Raw genomic sequence first — 18,155 nt, 5'->3', positions numbered from 1 at the left:
CCTGCTATCAGCATTTATGCAGAAAGGCAATAAATCAATACATGTGCATAATTTATTGAAAACATGAAAAGTATTTTGTTTTTAATCAAGATGCGAATGTGTGTTGGCAGTTGACCTCGCCTCACTCAGCTCAGCTCAGCTCGGCACGGCTCAGTGGCATGGCTGGGCGTGCGTTTGTGGGAAAATATATGAGTGTAAAGAGATGCATATTTTTATGTATGGATATTGAAAATTTTATTAACTCATAAAAATGATGTAAACTACGTATGTACATACGTAAATATGTATGTACGTATATTCGTTTATAGTTGTATGTATGTACATATATGTGCAGCAGGGAACACATGGAATTGGCATTGTGCAGTTATTGAAGAAAAATGGCTTAAAAAATTGGTTTTTTTTGTTGTGACTCTTTGAAAATGCAAATATTTTTGCAGCATTGATTGATGCAAATTGCACGACAGCAGTTTTCAAAATATTAAAACAACACTTAAATTATGTGCAGTTATGATTATAATGAAGTTTTATTTTATTTTAATTTTTGGTAGATGATATTTAATTTGGCTGATGGTAAAGATGAGGGTGAAAGTGAATTTTAAGTCATTAAAAGCAAATAGTGAAAAGTATCTTTTAAAAATTACACTGTGCAACAATTTTAGTGTCATTGTCTGAGGGCGCAGAGGGAGGAGAGCAGAGATGAGTACATGGTGTTGGTTGTTAAATAATTTTAAGGTGTTTGAAGTTAAAATATTGTTATTACTTTTCATAAAAACAAGGTTCATAATTTAACCAAAGCCATATAAATCAAACTTTCAAACTTGATACAGAGCTTAGAGAAATTTAACAAATTTTTATTAAAGTGATGTGCTTTTCAATGTGCTACAAATCTGCATACTCAAAAAAATTAAAAAAAAAATCAAATTTGCAGCCTTATGCACTTGAGAACCTACTCAGGTCTACCCTTGCTTGTGGTCTACAGGCCCCTTGCACAGCGATCAGATTTAATTTATTGTATCCCCTATTTTAATTTTAGTTATTTAATATGTGTGCTCGGGGAATCGCAGAAGCCCCTGTTACCAAATCTGCACAGGGTTGCCTTCACTAAGCTTACAGCAAGGATGCATTTTAACGTTAATTTTAACGTTTACCAAAAAAAATGTAATCGCTTCGGTTCAAACGATCCAGTTTTCTATCGCTTAGGTAATTATCAAAATAATTCTATTTTGGGTTTTAGCGAACAGACATTCAATCGTTAATGCATTTAGGTGCTAGGTGTTAACAGTTAGCTGGCAATGGCATACAAAAACAACCTTTCATTGATTTATCTTGTTTCAACGTTAGTGTTGGATAGGTGGTAATAAGGTATTCCATTGATTCCTCCTTTACACCACAAAATGTGAAAATATCTTCACTACAAAGTCCAAGGGATTTTTATTAGCCCGTAAGCGCTCCAAATGGCGTCTTTGTGTTTATTCTAGTTGACGTTGGCGCATATTGTCACTGCACCAAAGGAACTTCTTTGAGTGATAGTGTCCCTTTAGGCTGTCCCACTGGCTAGCAGTGCAAGATTTTTCGCACTCGTTAAGCTCCTGTTTGATGTCCGGACCTTCAATTTTAAATACCACCATAACCCTCATGGACAAGCACCCAGATTAGGGAGACTCTACTTGGGGCGGCTAGATCATTGAGTGCTCTGTGCTACTCCAGAAGAGTTTGTGATGAGCATCGGTAAGCTATTTTGAGCTTCGAAATCAAATTGATTGTCCGAAAATCTAGAAATTTTGGTTCTGGAATTCATTACCCCTGTTACAGATAGGCATGCAAGTCGTTGGATCTTGCACAGTTTTTTAATAGCTGTTTGTTAAGAGATCGTTTTTCACCCTACGAAAGCTTTATACACAATTATGGGTTTTACTATCTGAGTTTATACCCAGAAGGCAATTTTGGGATTTAGACCGCATGTTTTGACTATGGGCCTTAGACTAAATCCGTGACGATCTTTTCATGGTCTTTTTGCGTTGTGATTATCAGCTAGATCGTCAACCAGTACAGACCACAATAGCGGAGATAGGACTCCTCGCTATAGACAGCTTTTTACTGCAGTGTTATTGAGTTTTTTTCGGTTCGCCTTTAGAGTTCTCTGGGCTAGTATATTGTATCACTATTGAAGAGTGGCACTTCAATGAATTTGAAGCTTGCATTGTCAACGGCACCTCTTATGCACATAAACGAACAGAGGGCTATACCCTTAACTTGCCCTTTTTGAAAATAAAATAAAAGTTTATGTATTGCAGTCAGGTCTACCATTAGTCACAAAGCCTTTTTGCTGGATCTGTTTATGGGTAGTCTAGAGAAAGTCAATTCCTCACTAAGTCCAAGTTTAGCTAATTAGTAATACTTCGTTCAGTTTTCTGCAATATAACTGTAACGGATTTTCGATAATCATCTAATTTGTGAGTATTCTGATGTGACCGGGAGAGAAGACTAAATCTGATCATATCTTGAGTGAGCTGATTTTCTATCAAAATAGATATTAGTTTCCGCCACGTATGTCATACAATTGCGAAACCATTCGAATGTTTCTTTTAATGCAGCTACTTTTGTCTGGATTCTTCATTGAATCTGGATATGTTTAAATCGGGACGGATATCTCCTCCGGATTAATCAGAAAGTACGAACTCAAGTTCCTTATCCAAAATCTAGTAAAAGAGGTGCATTCTAAGAGGAAATGCTGAGATGGTCCGATGTGATAATTAATCCCAGTGCATGAATGCCGATAGAACAGAGGGCTCTCAGTACACTTGAATACCATAATCGAGATATTTGGCTGCACGTTCCTAAGGAGTTCTCTAGAACATCCCCTGCCGTCCTTGCCCAGAATGACTCCGCACTAGCACAAGCCCTGGTTTTCCCCAAGTGTTCTTTAAGTAGATCAGCTCCCATCTTTCCAAGAGAAATCCACATGTAATCAAGGGAACTTCCACGCTCTGTTTTCTTGGCGATACTTTGTCACTATGGCCTGGCACCCATACAAATCTAATAAAGTAATCGAAAGTGCATTAAAGCGTCGAATGTACCATAAGTGATCCCACGGCTCTCGTTGAAACCTGGCTGTACGAGTGGATGTTAACTCCCTTACCGCCATCGCTCTCATCGGCTGAATCCTTAATACTTAGCAGCAACCCTCACTTGAAAAACCTTACAGTGAATGGAACCCTAAATTTAAGTTGATAGAGAGCTGCCTGGAAAAAAACACTACACGGCCCCTTCCATGAAGGCCTGTCCGATCCGTGCAAAACTTCACCGGTGCCTCCTTCGAACCACTGGCCCCCGTCCTAGCTGGTGCCAGGCTAGTAACGAAGTAATCCGTGTTATCAGGGATTAAATCGACGCCCACCTTGAATATGAGGCTATCGCAGAATTTTAAATTTTTACTTCATTAGTCAAACAGTTAATCTTTCTAGTGAAAAGCATCTAATCAGGTTTGCTCGGACAAGCCGTTATTCCACTCCAGACGTTGAGTCAAGTAAGGAGTCCATAACCCAGCAACTGAGAAAAGCGAGAAAACACCGCGTTCAGCTATAGACACATACATGCCCTCTACCCGCCCAATTTCACGTCGCAATCGAAATTCAACTATCAGAATATAGTCTACCCCACAAGTTGCGCATCCTGCGGCTAGTTCCGTATCTACCGAGAACATTGCAAACTATTTAGCAGGAAATTGTTTGTCTGTGGTTAGATCAGTTTGCAAGGCCTACTCTCCAGAGCCTCTAGTCACCCATTTAGCTTCGTTTAGAGCATTATCAAACTGATTTCTTAAATTTTTTAACAAATATATGCACTTTCGTTAGGCTTTTTCCATCAGTCAAATGTATAAGCTTTCTCTTATGATTTATATGAAATTTGCGTTATTTTTTTTTCGAGACATCTAATATAGCATAGTAAATACAATACGTAGTAAAGTAAGTACTTTTGTAAACTAAGAAACTTGTACTTCTATATTTATTTTCTATAATTAAACATTTTTTTTATTTACAAATTAACAAAAAATATATATAATTGCAAACTTGAACCTAATATTTATTTTATCTTACATCACGCATGCGCATGAAACATTTTTCGGTTGCATTTATCATCGCTTGGCGCATACATTTTCATTTCGTTTTACTCGATTTCATTTTATTTTTTATGGCAATATGTTGCAATCGACAAATTACACAAACGTACATACACACACATTATACTTCATTGCCTTACAATATTTAGTAGCTTAGAAGTAATGAAATTAAGCCTTAAAAGTTCCAAGGTGGGCATTAGTTAGACCAAAAGATTCTTTGTAGCGGTGTGTGCGTGGAGAATCGCACTCACCAAATAAAAACTCGCATCGCACATATCTGTTCCTGTTTTGTGTTGTAACACAATAAGGCCGCAAACTGGATTACAATTATGGTTAGTGAATAAATATGTCAAAATGTGTGTGTGCATTGTTTATCCAAATGCATCAATCATAAAATATTTAAGTAAGTTTTTTTATCATAGGCTTCAAATGTTCATTTTACGTGGTATACGCAGTTTTTTTTATTAGATTCTCATCTCTAAAGTGAAAAGTTAGTTATCTCATAATCGCCGTTTAACTATAGAAATTCAGTAGGAATATGGATAGTTAACTCTCCACTGTGAAAACGGCCTTAAGTTTTGCAAAGCAAAAAGTTCACTTTGGTGTTTTTTTTGCTACGAAACAAATGTGAAATATCATCGACCATCCTGCGGCCTGAGCCTGAATTTAATATTTATGTAAATTCATATCAGTGAATCACCAAACCGACAACAAAGGAGCTTTCAATTCCATTACCATTTAATTTAGAAATGTACCTGGACTTCATGATTGCTACTGCCTTTGGCTCTTGGCAACAATACGCACCAAAACTGAGGCTTAAATTCAGCAGCTAAATCGATGGAAATTGGATGGATGGATCTGTTAGAGTTGTTAGGAGTTAGAGACTATCCGTTTTTATGAAATTCGTATATCAGCCGTAATGACACCTTATGGTTAATAGGCGCATGTAAAGTCAACTACACGTTTTATAAGCTTGATATTAGAGAGATGCGAAGGTAAAGAGATGAAGCGGTTGAGCACGATGTGTCCTTTCTACTAAATATATATTTTATGGCGGAATCCATTGAGAAAGTCTGGCTATTTCAAGTAATAGGCTTGTTCTAGCATCGCACATGATTTGATATTAGTAGTTGCTGGCCTTTTGTATGCAACGAGCTGGATCGCATAGTCAAGAACAACCCTTTCGTCAGCTGGGTCTCAATATCTTCCAAAGATTTTTGAGTCTTGCTAAGTTCTTCTCCACTGAGACCTTGGATATTTGCTTCTCATTTGTACTTAACTACGCTGCTTCCGCGCAACGCCTCCATGGACACGAAGCTGGCGAGATGCTTATTTGGGTTGGGTCATATGTCACATCGTCATTGGCTGACTGATTGGCAGCGCCATGCCCAAACCTTCGTCCACTTTCCGAATATCGGCTTCACTTTGTTGAAATTTTCATATACAATTGACACTTGTAAATGAGCTCTTGAAACTTTAGCTCTGATATAGATATAGTAGCCAACACGGGCACTTGATGCTATACCTCACTCTTCCAGTTTTTTCTGGTTCTTCCGCTTACAAATTACTTTTCCATAGATGATCTGATAAGCTAGGTATTCATCTAACATCGCCTGACACCGAATTTTGCTTAAGGCTTCACTTGAGAGCACCCTAATCTTGGCCATATTCTGTTCTGTCCTACAGAGGGCACGGTTGACCTTCAAATTGTCTCACTGAAATATTGCTGCCTCTTAACTCTCAAAAACCAATTTGCGAACTTAAGAAAAGCAGAATTTCACATGAAGTCAGGAATTTCACATGAACGGCAAAGTTAATTAAAATTAAATATCGCAAAAATTTAGTTTTAGAATGGCCACTTATTATTAATAGTAAGGCATATCATTTACAACTTTTGATAAAACCGCCTTTCAGCTTAATAGCTGTTCGCTCATTGCACGTACAAACAACAATCCCAAGGTGATAATTTAACTATCCATTTGAGAGGCCATCGCACACAAATTCGTGCGAAATGCTTATATAAAATTAACGCCTTTAGTACAGGACATACCCGTAGTTTAGAGCACGCCTCACACACACACGCCCCACACACACACGTTCCCACACAATAACACGCACAAATTAATTCCTTCAAACATACATATGTATATTCTAAAATAATTACTACCTTTTCCAATTAGTTAAATTGTAGAAAAACATGTGAAAGCTTCCATTATACAATTATCATTTCAATTTCTCCTTTATTATTCATTTCCATTAATTAACTGCTTTGCACTTTGTTGCAAATTAATTCATCATCAACGACATACGCATACATAAGTAAAAGCTTTGTATTTTTGCCTACAAATTAGCATTTTTCGTTTATGTTTTTAATTATATTATGTAATTTTCATTTCATTAGTTTTCATACTCGTTGAAAATTTTTTAATATTTTGAAAGCGTTCATTTAAATGCTTCGACACGTACTAGCAATTCCAGAGAAAAAATGCGATATCTCCCCAATGCACTGTTTATTTTGTTGATACGTTTCCTAATTCCACACACCAACTAAATCACCCAGCCAATCAAAAAAACAAAAAAAAAAACACAAATCCCCAATAGCAAAATCAGCAATTGATCACAACAACAAACACAACCACATCCATAGTCCTCTCACAATCACTTCTCTATCTCTCAAACTTACACAATCTCTCTCTGCCTACTCTCACGTATCACATCCCTTAGCCACATCATCCTCATTATTATCATCGTCATAATTGTATGAATTACAGCAATGGGCAGTCCATACTATAGAGACATGGATGAGCCAACAAGTCCAGCCGGTGCGGGCCATCATCGGAGCCGGAGTGCCAGCAGACCACCGATGTCACATGCCATGGATTATCCAAGTAATTACAATTTTTCTTACTTACTTACTATTTGTTTGAAAAAGATTTATTTTTTTTTAGAAAACATTAAATAGAGGTTAGAATAATGACCCATTTCCACCAAGCCTTAACTACAGTTAGCACTAACAGGTCAATTCTGGCACACACAGTCTTTAATAAGACAACTTGGCAACTATCTTTCTGTCTTTCGAAAGACTAACTAAAAGATCTGCCAACGTGGAGGTCTTAACTTTATTCTCTTAGCCCTTTATTCATAAAAACTAAAGTAGCTTTAAAAAAGTTTTATGAATTGAAAAATATATGAAAACGACAGTTTATAAAGCTCTTTAAACCTACTTTATTTTTTATGAATAAGGCCATTAGTCTTTTAGGCATAATTTTTCTAAAAATTAATTTTAAAAAATATGTTTTTTTAAACAATAAAAACTAAAATTTTAAGAAAATTTAATTGAAAAAAGTTGAATTAAAAAAAATTAATAGTTAGTTTCTAAAAATTAAATGGAATTAAAAAAATATATTCTGTTTTGTTTTGAAAAAAAAAAACTAAAATCCAAGAATTAAAAAAATTAAATTGAACAAAGAAATAAATAAAATAAATTAAATAACTTTTTTTTTCTTTTTAATACAATAGTATCTTAAAGGGCCTGGAAAATTTAGTTAAAAAAGAGAAAATGCAATTAGAAAAAGAAACAAAATAAAAAAGAAATTAAATTAAATTTAAAAATGTTTCTTTTTAAACCAAAAAAGTCTAGAAAAAAATAGATTTAAAAAGAAAAAAATAAAATCAGAAGATAATAAAATAAGTTCCTGTAAATTTAGTATTATTATATAAAATTATTTTTCTGTTTAAAAGAACAAAATCTAAAAATTACAAAAAGAAATAAAAAACCTAATAAATTTCTAAAAATTGTATGAAAGTAAAAAATTATATTTCATTTAAAACAATAAAATCTACAAATTTAAGGAAAATGCAGTTAAAAAATACAAAATAAATAATTTAAAAAAATTCCCCTGTTGACAAAAGAGTTTCATTTTCTAAAACTTTCGTGTCAGAATAAACAAAATTTTCATATAAAATTTCACTCTACTGTTTTTGTGTAAGAGCACTTCATCTTTATTTCAGAATAGAACTAGCTCAAGTATGCCGGTAAAAAAGCAAATGTTCGTTAGAATTTTCGGGCAGTGATTAAACTATTCGCATGACTATTGTCCTAACTACAGCGCCTAAAACTATGACGCAGAATCTTTGTCATGTCCTCAAAAGGTCACAACAATATTACTGACAGTTGTCATCTTTAGAGCACTTGAAATCACGTTTTTGCGTAATAGTTTTAGGCAGAAGGACCTACATAGCCACTCCTGGTGTAAGAAACTGGTAACTGGTTCGCAAAGGAGAAAGACAATTGGTTAAGTTTTCAATTGGTGGTGCTACCAATTAAGAAGGAGAAGAAGTTAAGGCAAAAGTCATGCGATACATTCTTTTCATTTGCATAGGAATAGAGCTGTATAGCTAAATATGATTTTATAAGCTAATTTTAGGCGCATCCACAGAAAATTGGGAAGAGGGAGCTCTCAGTTCACCCTGTATTTGAGTTAGACCTTAGCATTTTTAGAACCTAGCAAAGATTTCAACAGCAGCTAAGCTTGGTGGCGGAAATAGGCTATAGGGTTAACTGACAGAATTTAGTTAACTGATGGATAGAAGTGCCCATCAGTTAGTTTTCCATATAATTAATATAAATATAATATAATATATTTCTAGCTTGAAATGTGTCATACTTACATGTTCATCAACGAAAGCTCATTCACGATTTTCATTCACATAGGAACACGTTATCAGTCGCTGGATCGCGGTGGCTTGGTTGATCCACATGATCGTGAATTTATACCCATACGTGAGCCACGCGATCGCTCACGTGATAGATCGCTTGAGAGGGGATTGTATCTGGAGGACGAGTTGTATGGACGCTCGGCGCGACAAAGTCCAAATCCTATAGGTAAGTCCAATAAAACACACATTGCTTCTGGAAATATAAAAAGTACAGCATTAACAAAAAGTTCGCCAAAGTAGTGTTTAGCAAAAACCGAGTTCTACTTCTAGCCAGTGTTACAACAATGATTTTTTTATTTGTTACAAAAACACCAAAGAAGTTACCAAATTCAACAAGAAATATTCAAGCAAGTGCAGAACAAAAATACATACAGTGGCGAAAATATAAGCAAGGGCGCAGCATTTTAACAATTGTTGGTTATTTTTTTTTTGTTTATTATTCTTTCATGAAAGTACAGCTTATTATGTAATAAAAAACGTGTAAGTCCGAATTTCAACTTTGTACACAAATTCGGAAAATTTGACAAAATTTTAAGTAAGTAGCTAACCTTTGATTTTTGGTAAATTTTTTTTGTTAAAGACGTCGTTTTCATACAAAGAACAACATATAAAATTTCCAAAAATCAACGGTATTTTGTAGCCTTTTCAAGCTAAGGCTAACAAAATTTTTTCAAAATTTTCCTAATTTTTGTATAAGGTTTGAAATATGGATTTATATGACTATAATTAGATAAAATAATAACAAACATTAAATGAACAAAAGAAAAATATCCAAAACTTGTTAAAATATAGCGTCCCTATTTATATATTCGCCGCAGTATATCTGACAAGACTGAGTCGCCATCAGATGCCGTTAATTGGTGTCTGATTGCTCCTATGAACGCAAGTGTACAGCTTGTTATCCCGGGCGATTTGTGTACTTAGATCTTCTCAACAGGTTTCCGCCAAATCATCGATGAGCGCAATCCTCATATCATACCGAACGCAATATTCCAGTAGTAAACATTTTAAATACCCTTTTGCGTTTTTAGTTACCCTCAAGTTACAATCTTGACGGTGGATAGTGTAGGTATCTTATTTAACAAAAACGAGTTGATTTTTATATTTCCAGATTTCGAGAATGAACTAAGTAGATAAAATAAAATACTTGGCTTAAAGTTAGGTTAGGTAGACTGCGTGGCTTCGCAGAGACCAATAAGGTCCACAGAGTTACCAGATTACGCAACTGTTCACTGACACTATTAGCAAACTCAGTACACCGGATTCTAGATTAGGCAGAAAGCCTGCCCCCCAGTAGGCTTATATGCAGGCAACAAAGAGCAGAACAGAGCTAATTTAAAGGCGAACGATGCCAGCAAAAAATGTCCCATTAACACCCACCAGTGGCCTGTCATCCTCCCTCCTGGAGGAAAGGAGAAATTTCGTTAACTTTATTTCATACGATCTGCACATAATCCTAGACACCGTGCAGGCTTGCGGTTTGCTCTACAACGGCGCAAAGTTCAGATCATGGACACGAGGGAAATCGGTACTTCGTCTATCGGCATAGTTTCCTTCTATGATGATGTGATGTGCGACAGGAGTGCCCTAATCGCAGCCTGACTCTCAATATAGAGAAACCTGGGTACATTTGAAAGACATTTTTAGAAAAATTTACCATGAAAGTCAGAAACACCGTCAAATTTCAAGAACTTGAAATTATCAAAGCTTCTGCCTATACACTTCTATAGAACAGTAGAGATGCAAGGACCCCTACTCGCTTTAAGCTTCCATCTAAAAAAACTACTACAAACGAGCAACTGAAAATATCTCAAAACATCAACCGTTCTCTTTTCTGTAGGAAGCAAACCATTCAGCCACAGTTTGCCCGTTGGGCTAAAGGGCAAGTTGAGAGATTCCAAAAAGACAAATTCTGAAGATTATTTGTAAATATTATGTAAGGTAACCTTAGATTGTCTGCAACTAGAAGAGCTCCGCCATCTGTTCACATTCTGTGTATATATCGATTTGTTGATACATATGCGATTCGACTGATGTAACTAATGAACCAAGGGACGGTTTGGGTACTTATTAGCAAGCTTCCCGAGCTAGCTCGTCGTTTAGTATGCCCTTAGCCCATTGGGTAACTCAACATTATTTGTTAAACGTTGCCAGTCACCTCACTAGCGCTAGAGCGCTCTCATTCAAACCATCTGCGAAACTCAAAAGTTTCCGTATTTCTACTTTGGTTATGTAGGTTAGATCCTAGAAAAATTCTGAACCTGAGAGCTTTAGACTTCTTCTGCATAGTGCGAGACATTCGCACAAAGGGGTGCCTCAACGTTTGTGTCTATTTTTAGTTGGTACACATTATGTAGAAGTCCTTATGGGGAACCAGTAACCTCTCCGCGTGCCTTAAGTGGCAACATGGCCTCTTAGCAAACCGTGGGTGTCGCTAAGTCCCCTCTGTCCAGCATGAGAGGACCTTTCGGCCGTGTCTTGAAATGAGCTCGCTGATAGCGAGAGGCATGCATGTAACCTTTCAATGCTGCGAAAGTAAAACGTATGTGTCCTCTTTTGCAAGTGCGTCTGCCTTCTCGTTTGCTGGTATATACCGATAATTCGGACCCATACCAACTGATAAGCAGATTGCTTAATTCTCTCGTTTAGAAATCTGCGGTAGTTCATTATGGTTTTTGCGTTGCATGTAACCGAGTCAAGCCGTCTGAGACCCGCCTGAGTGTCTGAATTGATAAAGATATTGTTGTATATGATTTCTCCTGTACGTAAGTATTCAACCATCTCCTGCTCTCTAGTTGTGAACCATCGGTGTAGAAGTGGAGTGGTCCATTTTCTACAGGATAACTCGTCAGTTCTCCAATCCTCAGTGAATAGAATCAGACTAACTTTTAAGGTTACACGGACATAGCTTAAACCTACGCTGATTGTGGCATAATTTTTTGTTTACAACAAATATTCCAGATGTTGATATAAACACTTTTCTGCCAACTTTTCAGGCTATCAAACGGGCTTACCATCATCGGATCGAGCGTATTTGGGCGATTTGCAACATCAGAATACCGATTTGCAACGTGAATTGGGTCAACTTAAACGTGAATTGGAGCTGACAAATCAAAAATTGGGCAGTTCAATGCACAGCATAAAAACATTTTGGTCGCCGGAGTTGAAGAAAGAGCGTGCGCTTAGGAAAGAGGAGAGCGCCAAATTTAGTTTAATCAATGATCAGCTAAAATTGCTGAGCACAGAGAATCAAGTAAGTAAACGACAAATCTACATACATACGTAGTTCGTACTACAATGGTATTTATTTTGGAAACTAGGAAACTTTTCATTTAATCCATTTTTTATTTATTAAAACTGCATATTTCGTAATAACTAATTAAGTCCAATATCTCTTCTAACCAGTAACTGTATTTGACCTCAATATATTGCTTTACCAAACAACTGGTGCTTCACTTCTGCTAATGTATATTTTCTCACTTTTCCTCATTGCTTTCATACTTTTAGAAACAAGCAATGTTAGTGCGCCAATTGGAGGAAGAGTTACGTATGCGCATGCGTCAGCCGAATATTGAAATGCAACAACAAATGGAAGCATTATATGCGGAAAATGATCATTTACAGCGCGAAATTAGCATATTGCGTGAAACAATTAAAGATCTTGAGTGTCGCGTAGAAACACAAAAGCAAACGCTCATCGCGCGCGATGAAAGTATTAAGAAATTGTTGGAAATGTTGCAAACTAAAGGAATGGGTAAGTGGAGATGAAAATTTTTTACACTTTTTTAGCAAATAAACTGTTCGTATATGTATGTGAATACCTCTAAGAAGTTGACATAAAAATGCTGAAACGGATCAGAGTTAATGCAGATTAAGGAGCCTATTTTAGCATAAATTTGATGAGGTTTGTTAGTTTATTTCTTCGTGATAAAACCTAGTTTCTCTTATTACAACTTTTTGAACCTTTTAATTATATATTACTAGCAATTACCCGGCGTGCTTCGCTGCGCCTTAAATGTATTTTTGTGTTGTAACTCTCCCCCTAAGCTCTTATGGCCTCATTTACAAAATATTTTTAAAGAACTTTATGAAGTTAGATTTAAAAAAATNTTGGGCTATTCATTTCATAAGCTGGTCATTTCTACATATAAGAATAATGTGAAATTCTGGTTATTAAAGTTTTTGTAGTAAATATCTAAAGGTAGTATATTCTTTGCCGCAATTAGACTGAAAAAGGAGGTCTTCTGACGATCTTTATTTCTTTTAGTATTTCTATATATGTTTCTTTAAGTCCAGTTACTATACCTACTTTACTGAGATGGTAGTAGAGAAGGTATACCCATTTGAAATACCGGCTCTACCGGTTATCAGCCGAACTCAAAGCTATCGCAACAGGAAATAATCATTACAGTAATGGACCTTCATTTACTGATACTTAACGCGAAAAATGTATTATTGTCAATGAAAAATATCTTCACCTTTTGATATTATTGTATGCCGCATATAAGATCCGTCCACAAAACAAAGCTGAAATTAATAATTCCAAGAAATCACAAGGAAATTAAACTTAAATACCCACCTAGAAACGCAAATACGCATAACCAGCCTTAACCTTTTCTGCTTTCATGAATTTTAAAAATCTGTTTAGAAATAAAAAAGAAACTAAAAGAAAGTTCCAATATGGGTATACCCCGGAAGACTAGCCAAATATTGGTACCATATAAAGTGTACCATGACCAACCGAGCCAGTGATGGTAGCTTCTACGCTCTCAGTTTATGATAGTTTTCTACTGCTTTGAAGATACCGCTATTGAATGAGCACTAGGGGGCCAAAAATTAACGTGAAAAAGTAAAGACGGAATTTTTATGCTCTCCCCCCCTAGGATTGTTCTATACCGAACAAATAGACCCCCAATTTTTTTTTTAATTCAAAAAATATTTAGAGGTTGCTCAAAGCGCTCAAAGTTTTCCATTTATTTTATATAGGAAACATCCACTTTTCGTAGAAATGGTATAGAATTCTTGAATGGCGAACTTTGAGTGCTTTGAGCGACCTCTAAATATTTTTTGATTTCAAAATAAAAATTAGTGGTATATATTTTTGTATAGAACAATCCTAGGGGGTGAGAGCATTAAAATTCCAGCTCAACATATTTTTGGACTACCCTAGTGAACACTTTTGGGCTGCTTCAGACATTTGACTGCGGCGGCCATGCGTCGAAGGCATTCTTCAACCGTGTCATACAAATATTCTCATAAAAAAAGACATGCAATTCAGGGTTGCTAAAAATCCCATTCGAGTGATACCAAAAAACCCAAAGACTGTAAGGAAGCTCGGCTAAACTCTATGCCAACTATACGAGCGGTAAATCTTTAAGTATTTTTACAAACGAAAACATTATTGAGTGCTTCATTTACTTTCAGCCAGACATGAACCTTCTACGCCAGCTGCCTCTTCAGCAATACTTGTAGACATCGCGTGTTCGCGTGGAAAGATAGGTAAACCCATGCACTCTAGGCTGTAGTATGTTTGGATTTACAAATTTGTCTTCTGCATAGTCAATATTGAGGTTGTCCTGCACAGTCCCAAGGGACTCTCCTGTCGCTAGCATAAAAGGCTGCATGTGATTAGACGTTTCATTTACATACATTTAAAGTGAGTCAACTTGCGAAACAAAACTAGAATGAACCCCGCAGATGTTGTTTTAATGAACTTCCTGGGATCAGTAGTCTTCTAGGTAGCAGACAATGCATACATGATGGTTTCATCTACTCTTTTTTGTTAAAGCGTTCTCAATATTATCGAAGAGACCACACTTTGTCTTACAAAGCCTTACTTTGACCTTACTCGCTCTTTTACAATTTTTCCCAGACCCTTCAACCTGAAAGTTGTGGTGCGAATTGGCTTTAAGCTCTGCTACTATATATTCTGCTTTTCCTTAATTGAGAGTGCCCGTGAAGCGACATCTGGAGAATCTGGACTGACTTTTGGGTTTTAGTAAAACTAACTAAATTTGTTTTCGTATACATTTTCTTCTGTTCCGAATTTTTGTCTTGTATTAATAAATTTTGTAGACTTTTTTGCTATTTATAAAACTTGATTTTCCAATTTTTTTTAGAGGTCAGAATTGTATTACATATACATATTCTTAGGGCCAAAATACTACGTGCGCTTTTATAATTAAATAAGGTCAAGGAATCATTGCATTAGGAATATAATTTTCTTTGCTCACTACATTTGAATCTCTTGAATTTCTCATTCAACTTACAGGTAAAGAAGAGGAGCGACAAATGTTCCAGCAAATGCAAGCAATGGCCCAAAAACAGGTAATTACTGTTTAAGTTGCTTATAAAGTTATCAAAAGAAAAAAAAAATACAGTCAAAAGTTAGGAAAAAATTAGATAAATCAAAAATCTGAAAAACTTAGATTTGCAATAACTGAATGAAAATAAAATAAAATCATAACCAATCCCATACAAACAGCTAAATCTTTGCAAGCAACAAATAATTCATGCTGAGAAGCAAACCACACCTGATTCAAAAGTTTAGGAAAAAAAAAAACAAAAGTGGTCTCAAAACTGCGTTTGATTTGCAAAGTCCACATGAAAGCCCTACTAAGGGTAAGCCAATAAAGAGTAGCAGCAAATTTGTAAAGCTACTAGAATTTCAAAAGAACTACTTCCTCTTAACCAAAAAGGGAAACAAAAACTTTGGTTGTGTCTTCCAAAAGTTCTACAGAAATAATTTGTTTCAATTTTTTTTTTTGTAATTGAGCATCTTTCGTAATTTTCACACAGCCTGTTATAATGTTTAACTTGGCTTTAAAAGTTTCAGCAAACTCACACACACATATACACAATATATGTTTTTATCTATGTTTTTACTTTTGATTTTTTTGAAAGCGTATGAAACTAAAGTTTCTTCTTACTTGTTACTTATTCATTGTTAGCATTTTAGAAACTTGCTATGAATTTCTACTTTACTTTTCCAATAAAAAATGCTCTTAAAAGTATTTACATGATATGCTGATGCTCTGTTATTTAGTATAACAACAACTACATACATATTTCATGCTATAAATTTTCATTAAAAAAATCATCGTAGGTTTTCACAAAAAATTAAATGAAATATTTTTTTTTTACCACTCAGCATTAATCATAAAATTCACAAACAGCAGCGCATTGGCTTTGAATAACACTGCTTAAAAACATATTGAATATTTATATACTTTTTTTTTAATAAGAAATAAAAAATTAAAAAAAAAAAAATTTGAAATACACATTTGTTTAATTGAAATAAATTAGAAAACAGTTTGAAAAAATCAAGCCCTAACCGCCAAAATAACGTATACGATATTTTTTTAACTTTCCTTTTTGATGCAGCATCTAGATGCAGATAATAAATAATTAAAAAAAAATTTAAAAAATATGAAAGTTTGAAATACATTTTTTTTTATTAAATTGACAAAAAATAAAGAAAAAATTAGGTATCTAATTACAAAAAAAATTAACAAAATATTTGTAAATTATCATTTGAAAATAAATATTTTGAAAAAAAGAAAATAAAAATTTATCAGCGGAGCATAAATTCCACGCATACACAAACATGCCAATTTTTTTTTAAAATAAATTTTTAACTATCACAACATACATTTACACATAAACACGCCTAGAAATTTGCTCATTACATCAACGCAATCATTAGTTTTACATACGTTTTTTGTTTTGGTTGTTGTTATTTTAGGAATTGTTGTTGCTTTAACTTGCATTTGAAACTATATTTAGAGCCAAAATAAGAAAAAAAAAAACAAAAACAATAAGTAAACAACATTGAAAAATCATTTGACAGCGTTTTTGGTACCTACAAACTTATCATTATTTTTAGTATACAAGCATATTCCATTTACCTATTGTAGTACATACCTACTCGCAAATATCCTTACATACATATCTATGTGTGTAATTAATTACTTGTGTGTAGCGTTCCTCCATAAATGTTACACTGTGCACCGCGCACCCCGCCCCGCTGCCTTACACCACGCAAGGTGTATCAAAAATCGGCAGCAGTAAAAAATCAGCGCAAACAAATACAAATTGTAGTTAGAGATCCCTTAACTTAGTTACCCACATACATATATGTATGTATGTATATTACTGTATGTATTTTGTACTTTTGTGTGTCAGCAGAAAAATTTTAATTTCTCTAAAACCCCCGTGCCCAAATACGAACAACTACATAACTAAGTAGGTTCATAGTGAATATCAGAGTACATATATACATATCTCTCCCGCCTTGTGATATTGACATGGGACAGTTACAATGCGCAGTGAACTGTTCCACTTTTATGATAGTAGATACACATTTACCGTTAAACACTGAAACACACAACGCACACACCCATATACATAAATACACCCCAACTAACGAAATTTTTCTTATTTAGTATATCACTTTCTTGTATATCCTTGTTGTTCGTTTGCCTACATTTAAATATGTACACACACACACACACACACACATATATATATAAACAAAAACACAAAGCCATAAATGCATATTTTCAATACATTATTTTGCCCATTTTCCATTTCATATTTGTGCCTTTTCTGTACGGGTTATTGCTGGCAATAATAGTAGTACATGATTACTTTTTTCCATTTTTTGTTACATTCTCTGATAGTACTGTACTTCCCTTCCTGTCCTTTTAAGCATTTCACTACAAGTATTCGTACATAGTAGTTTTTTGTTTCGTGTTTCTTCGTCGACAAGTTTCTTAAGTTTCGAGTGCATCTGCATAACAACAAAATTCAATTTGATAGATTCCAAAGATTTCTTTATCCATGTTTCCCCGCCACTGTACATATAAGGATCAGCGACTAGTATAACTCAAATGAAGAAAAAATTACCGTAATATGTTTTCGCAAACTACTATACTTAGTCTGCTATTGCTACTTATGTTCATGCATTTACATATGTATGTATGTATATGTATACGGGTCATTCCATGACAAATCGACCAATGCTTGGAACCGACCATTTTTGTTTTGGATGAATTTTGGTCAGAACTTTTCTTTGATCATATAACGAAGTTCTGCCATAGAAACTAAATTAAACTTTTTTTTTAATTACGCAAAATTCAAAATTTCACAATTTCCGGTATTTTGCATGTTTATTTTTTGAAAATCTCAAAAATTTTATAGTTACAAAAATGGTTCTGGTCTCGGTTTAAAGCTGATATTTAGAAGTATAATAAAAGATATACAAAAAAATCGATAAATAAAAATTTCATAATCTTGAAGTTAACAAAAAAATTTA

At 34.7% G+C, this 18,155-nt stretch overlaps 1 protein-coding gene across 6 annotated transcripts in view; it reads left to right on the top strand.

Annotated features, from left to right (window-relative positions):
* The window catches only part of brp (ELKS/RAB6-interacting/CAST family member bruchpilot), a 150,408-nt gene that overhangs the window by 34,350 nt on the left and 97,903 nt on the right, over positions 1–18,155 (top strand). For 5 of the 6 annotated variants that reach the window (XM_017632181.1, XM_017632173.1, XM_017632189.1 and 2 more), the window contains 5 exons: positions 6,892–7,008; positions 8,835–9,005; positions 11,836–12,092; positions 12,347–12,593; positions 15,111–15,166. In XM_017632181.1, coding sequence (XP_017487670.1) covers positions 6,892–7,008; positions 8,835–9,005; positions 11,836–12,092; positions 12,347–12,593; positions 15,111–15,166 — 848 coding nt within the window. Of the gene's footprint in view, positions 1–4,403; positions 4,453–6,891; positions 7,009–8,834; positions 9,006–11,835; positions 12,093–12,346; positions 12,594–15,110; positions 15,167–18,155 lie in introns of those variants that run through there. The other variant, XM_017632198.1, reaches the window with a different exon arrangement.

The sequence above is a fragment of the Rhagoletis zephyria genome, unplaced genomic scaffold (genome assembly GCF_001687245.7).
Source record: "Rhagoletis zephyria isolate East Lansing unplaced genomic scaffold, Rhagoletis_zephyria_1.1 Rzeph_scaffold_00096, whole genome shotgun sequence".
NCBI classification, from domain to species: domain Eukaryota; kingdom Metazoa; phylum Arthropoda; class Insecta; order Diptera; family Tephritidae; genus Rhagoletis; species Rhagoletis zephyria.
Note: the sequence above shows the minus strand (reverse complement) of the source record. Positions and strands in the feature narration are given on the sequence as shown.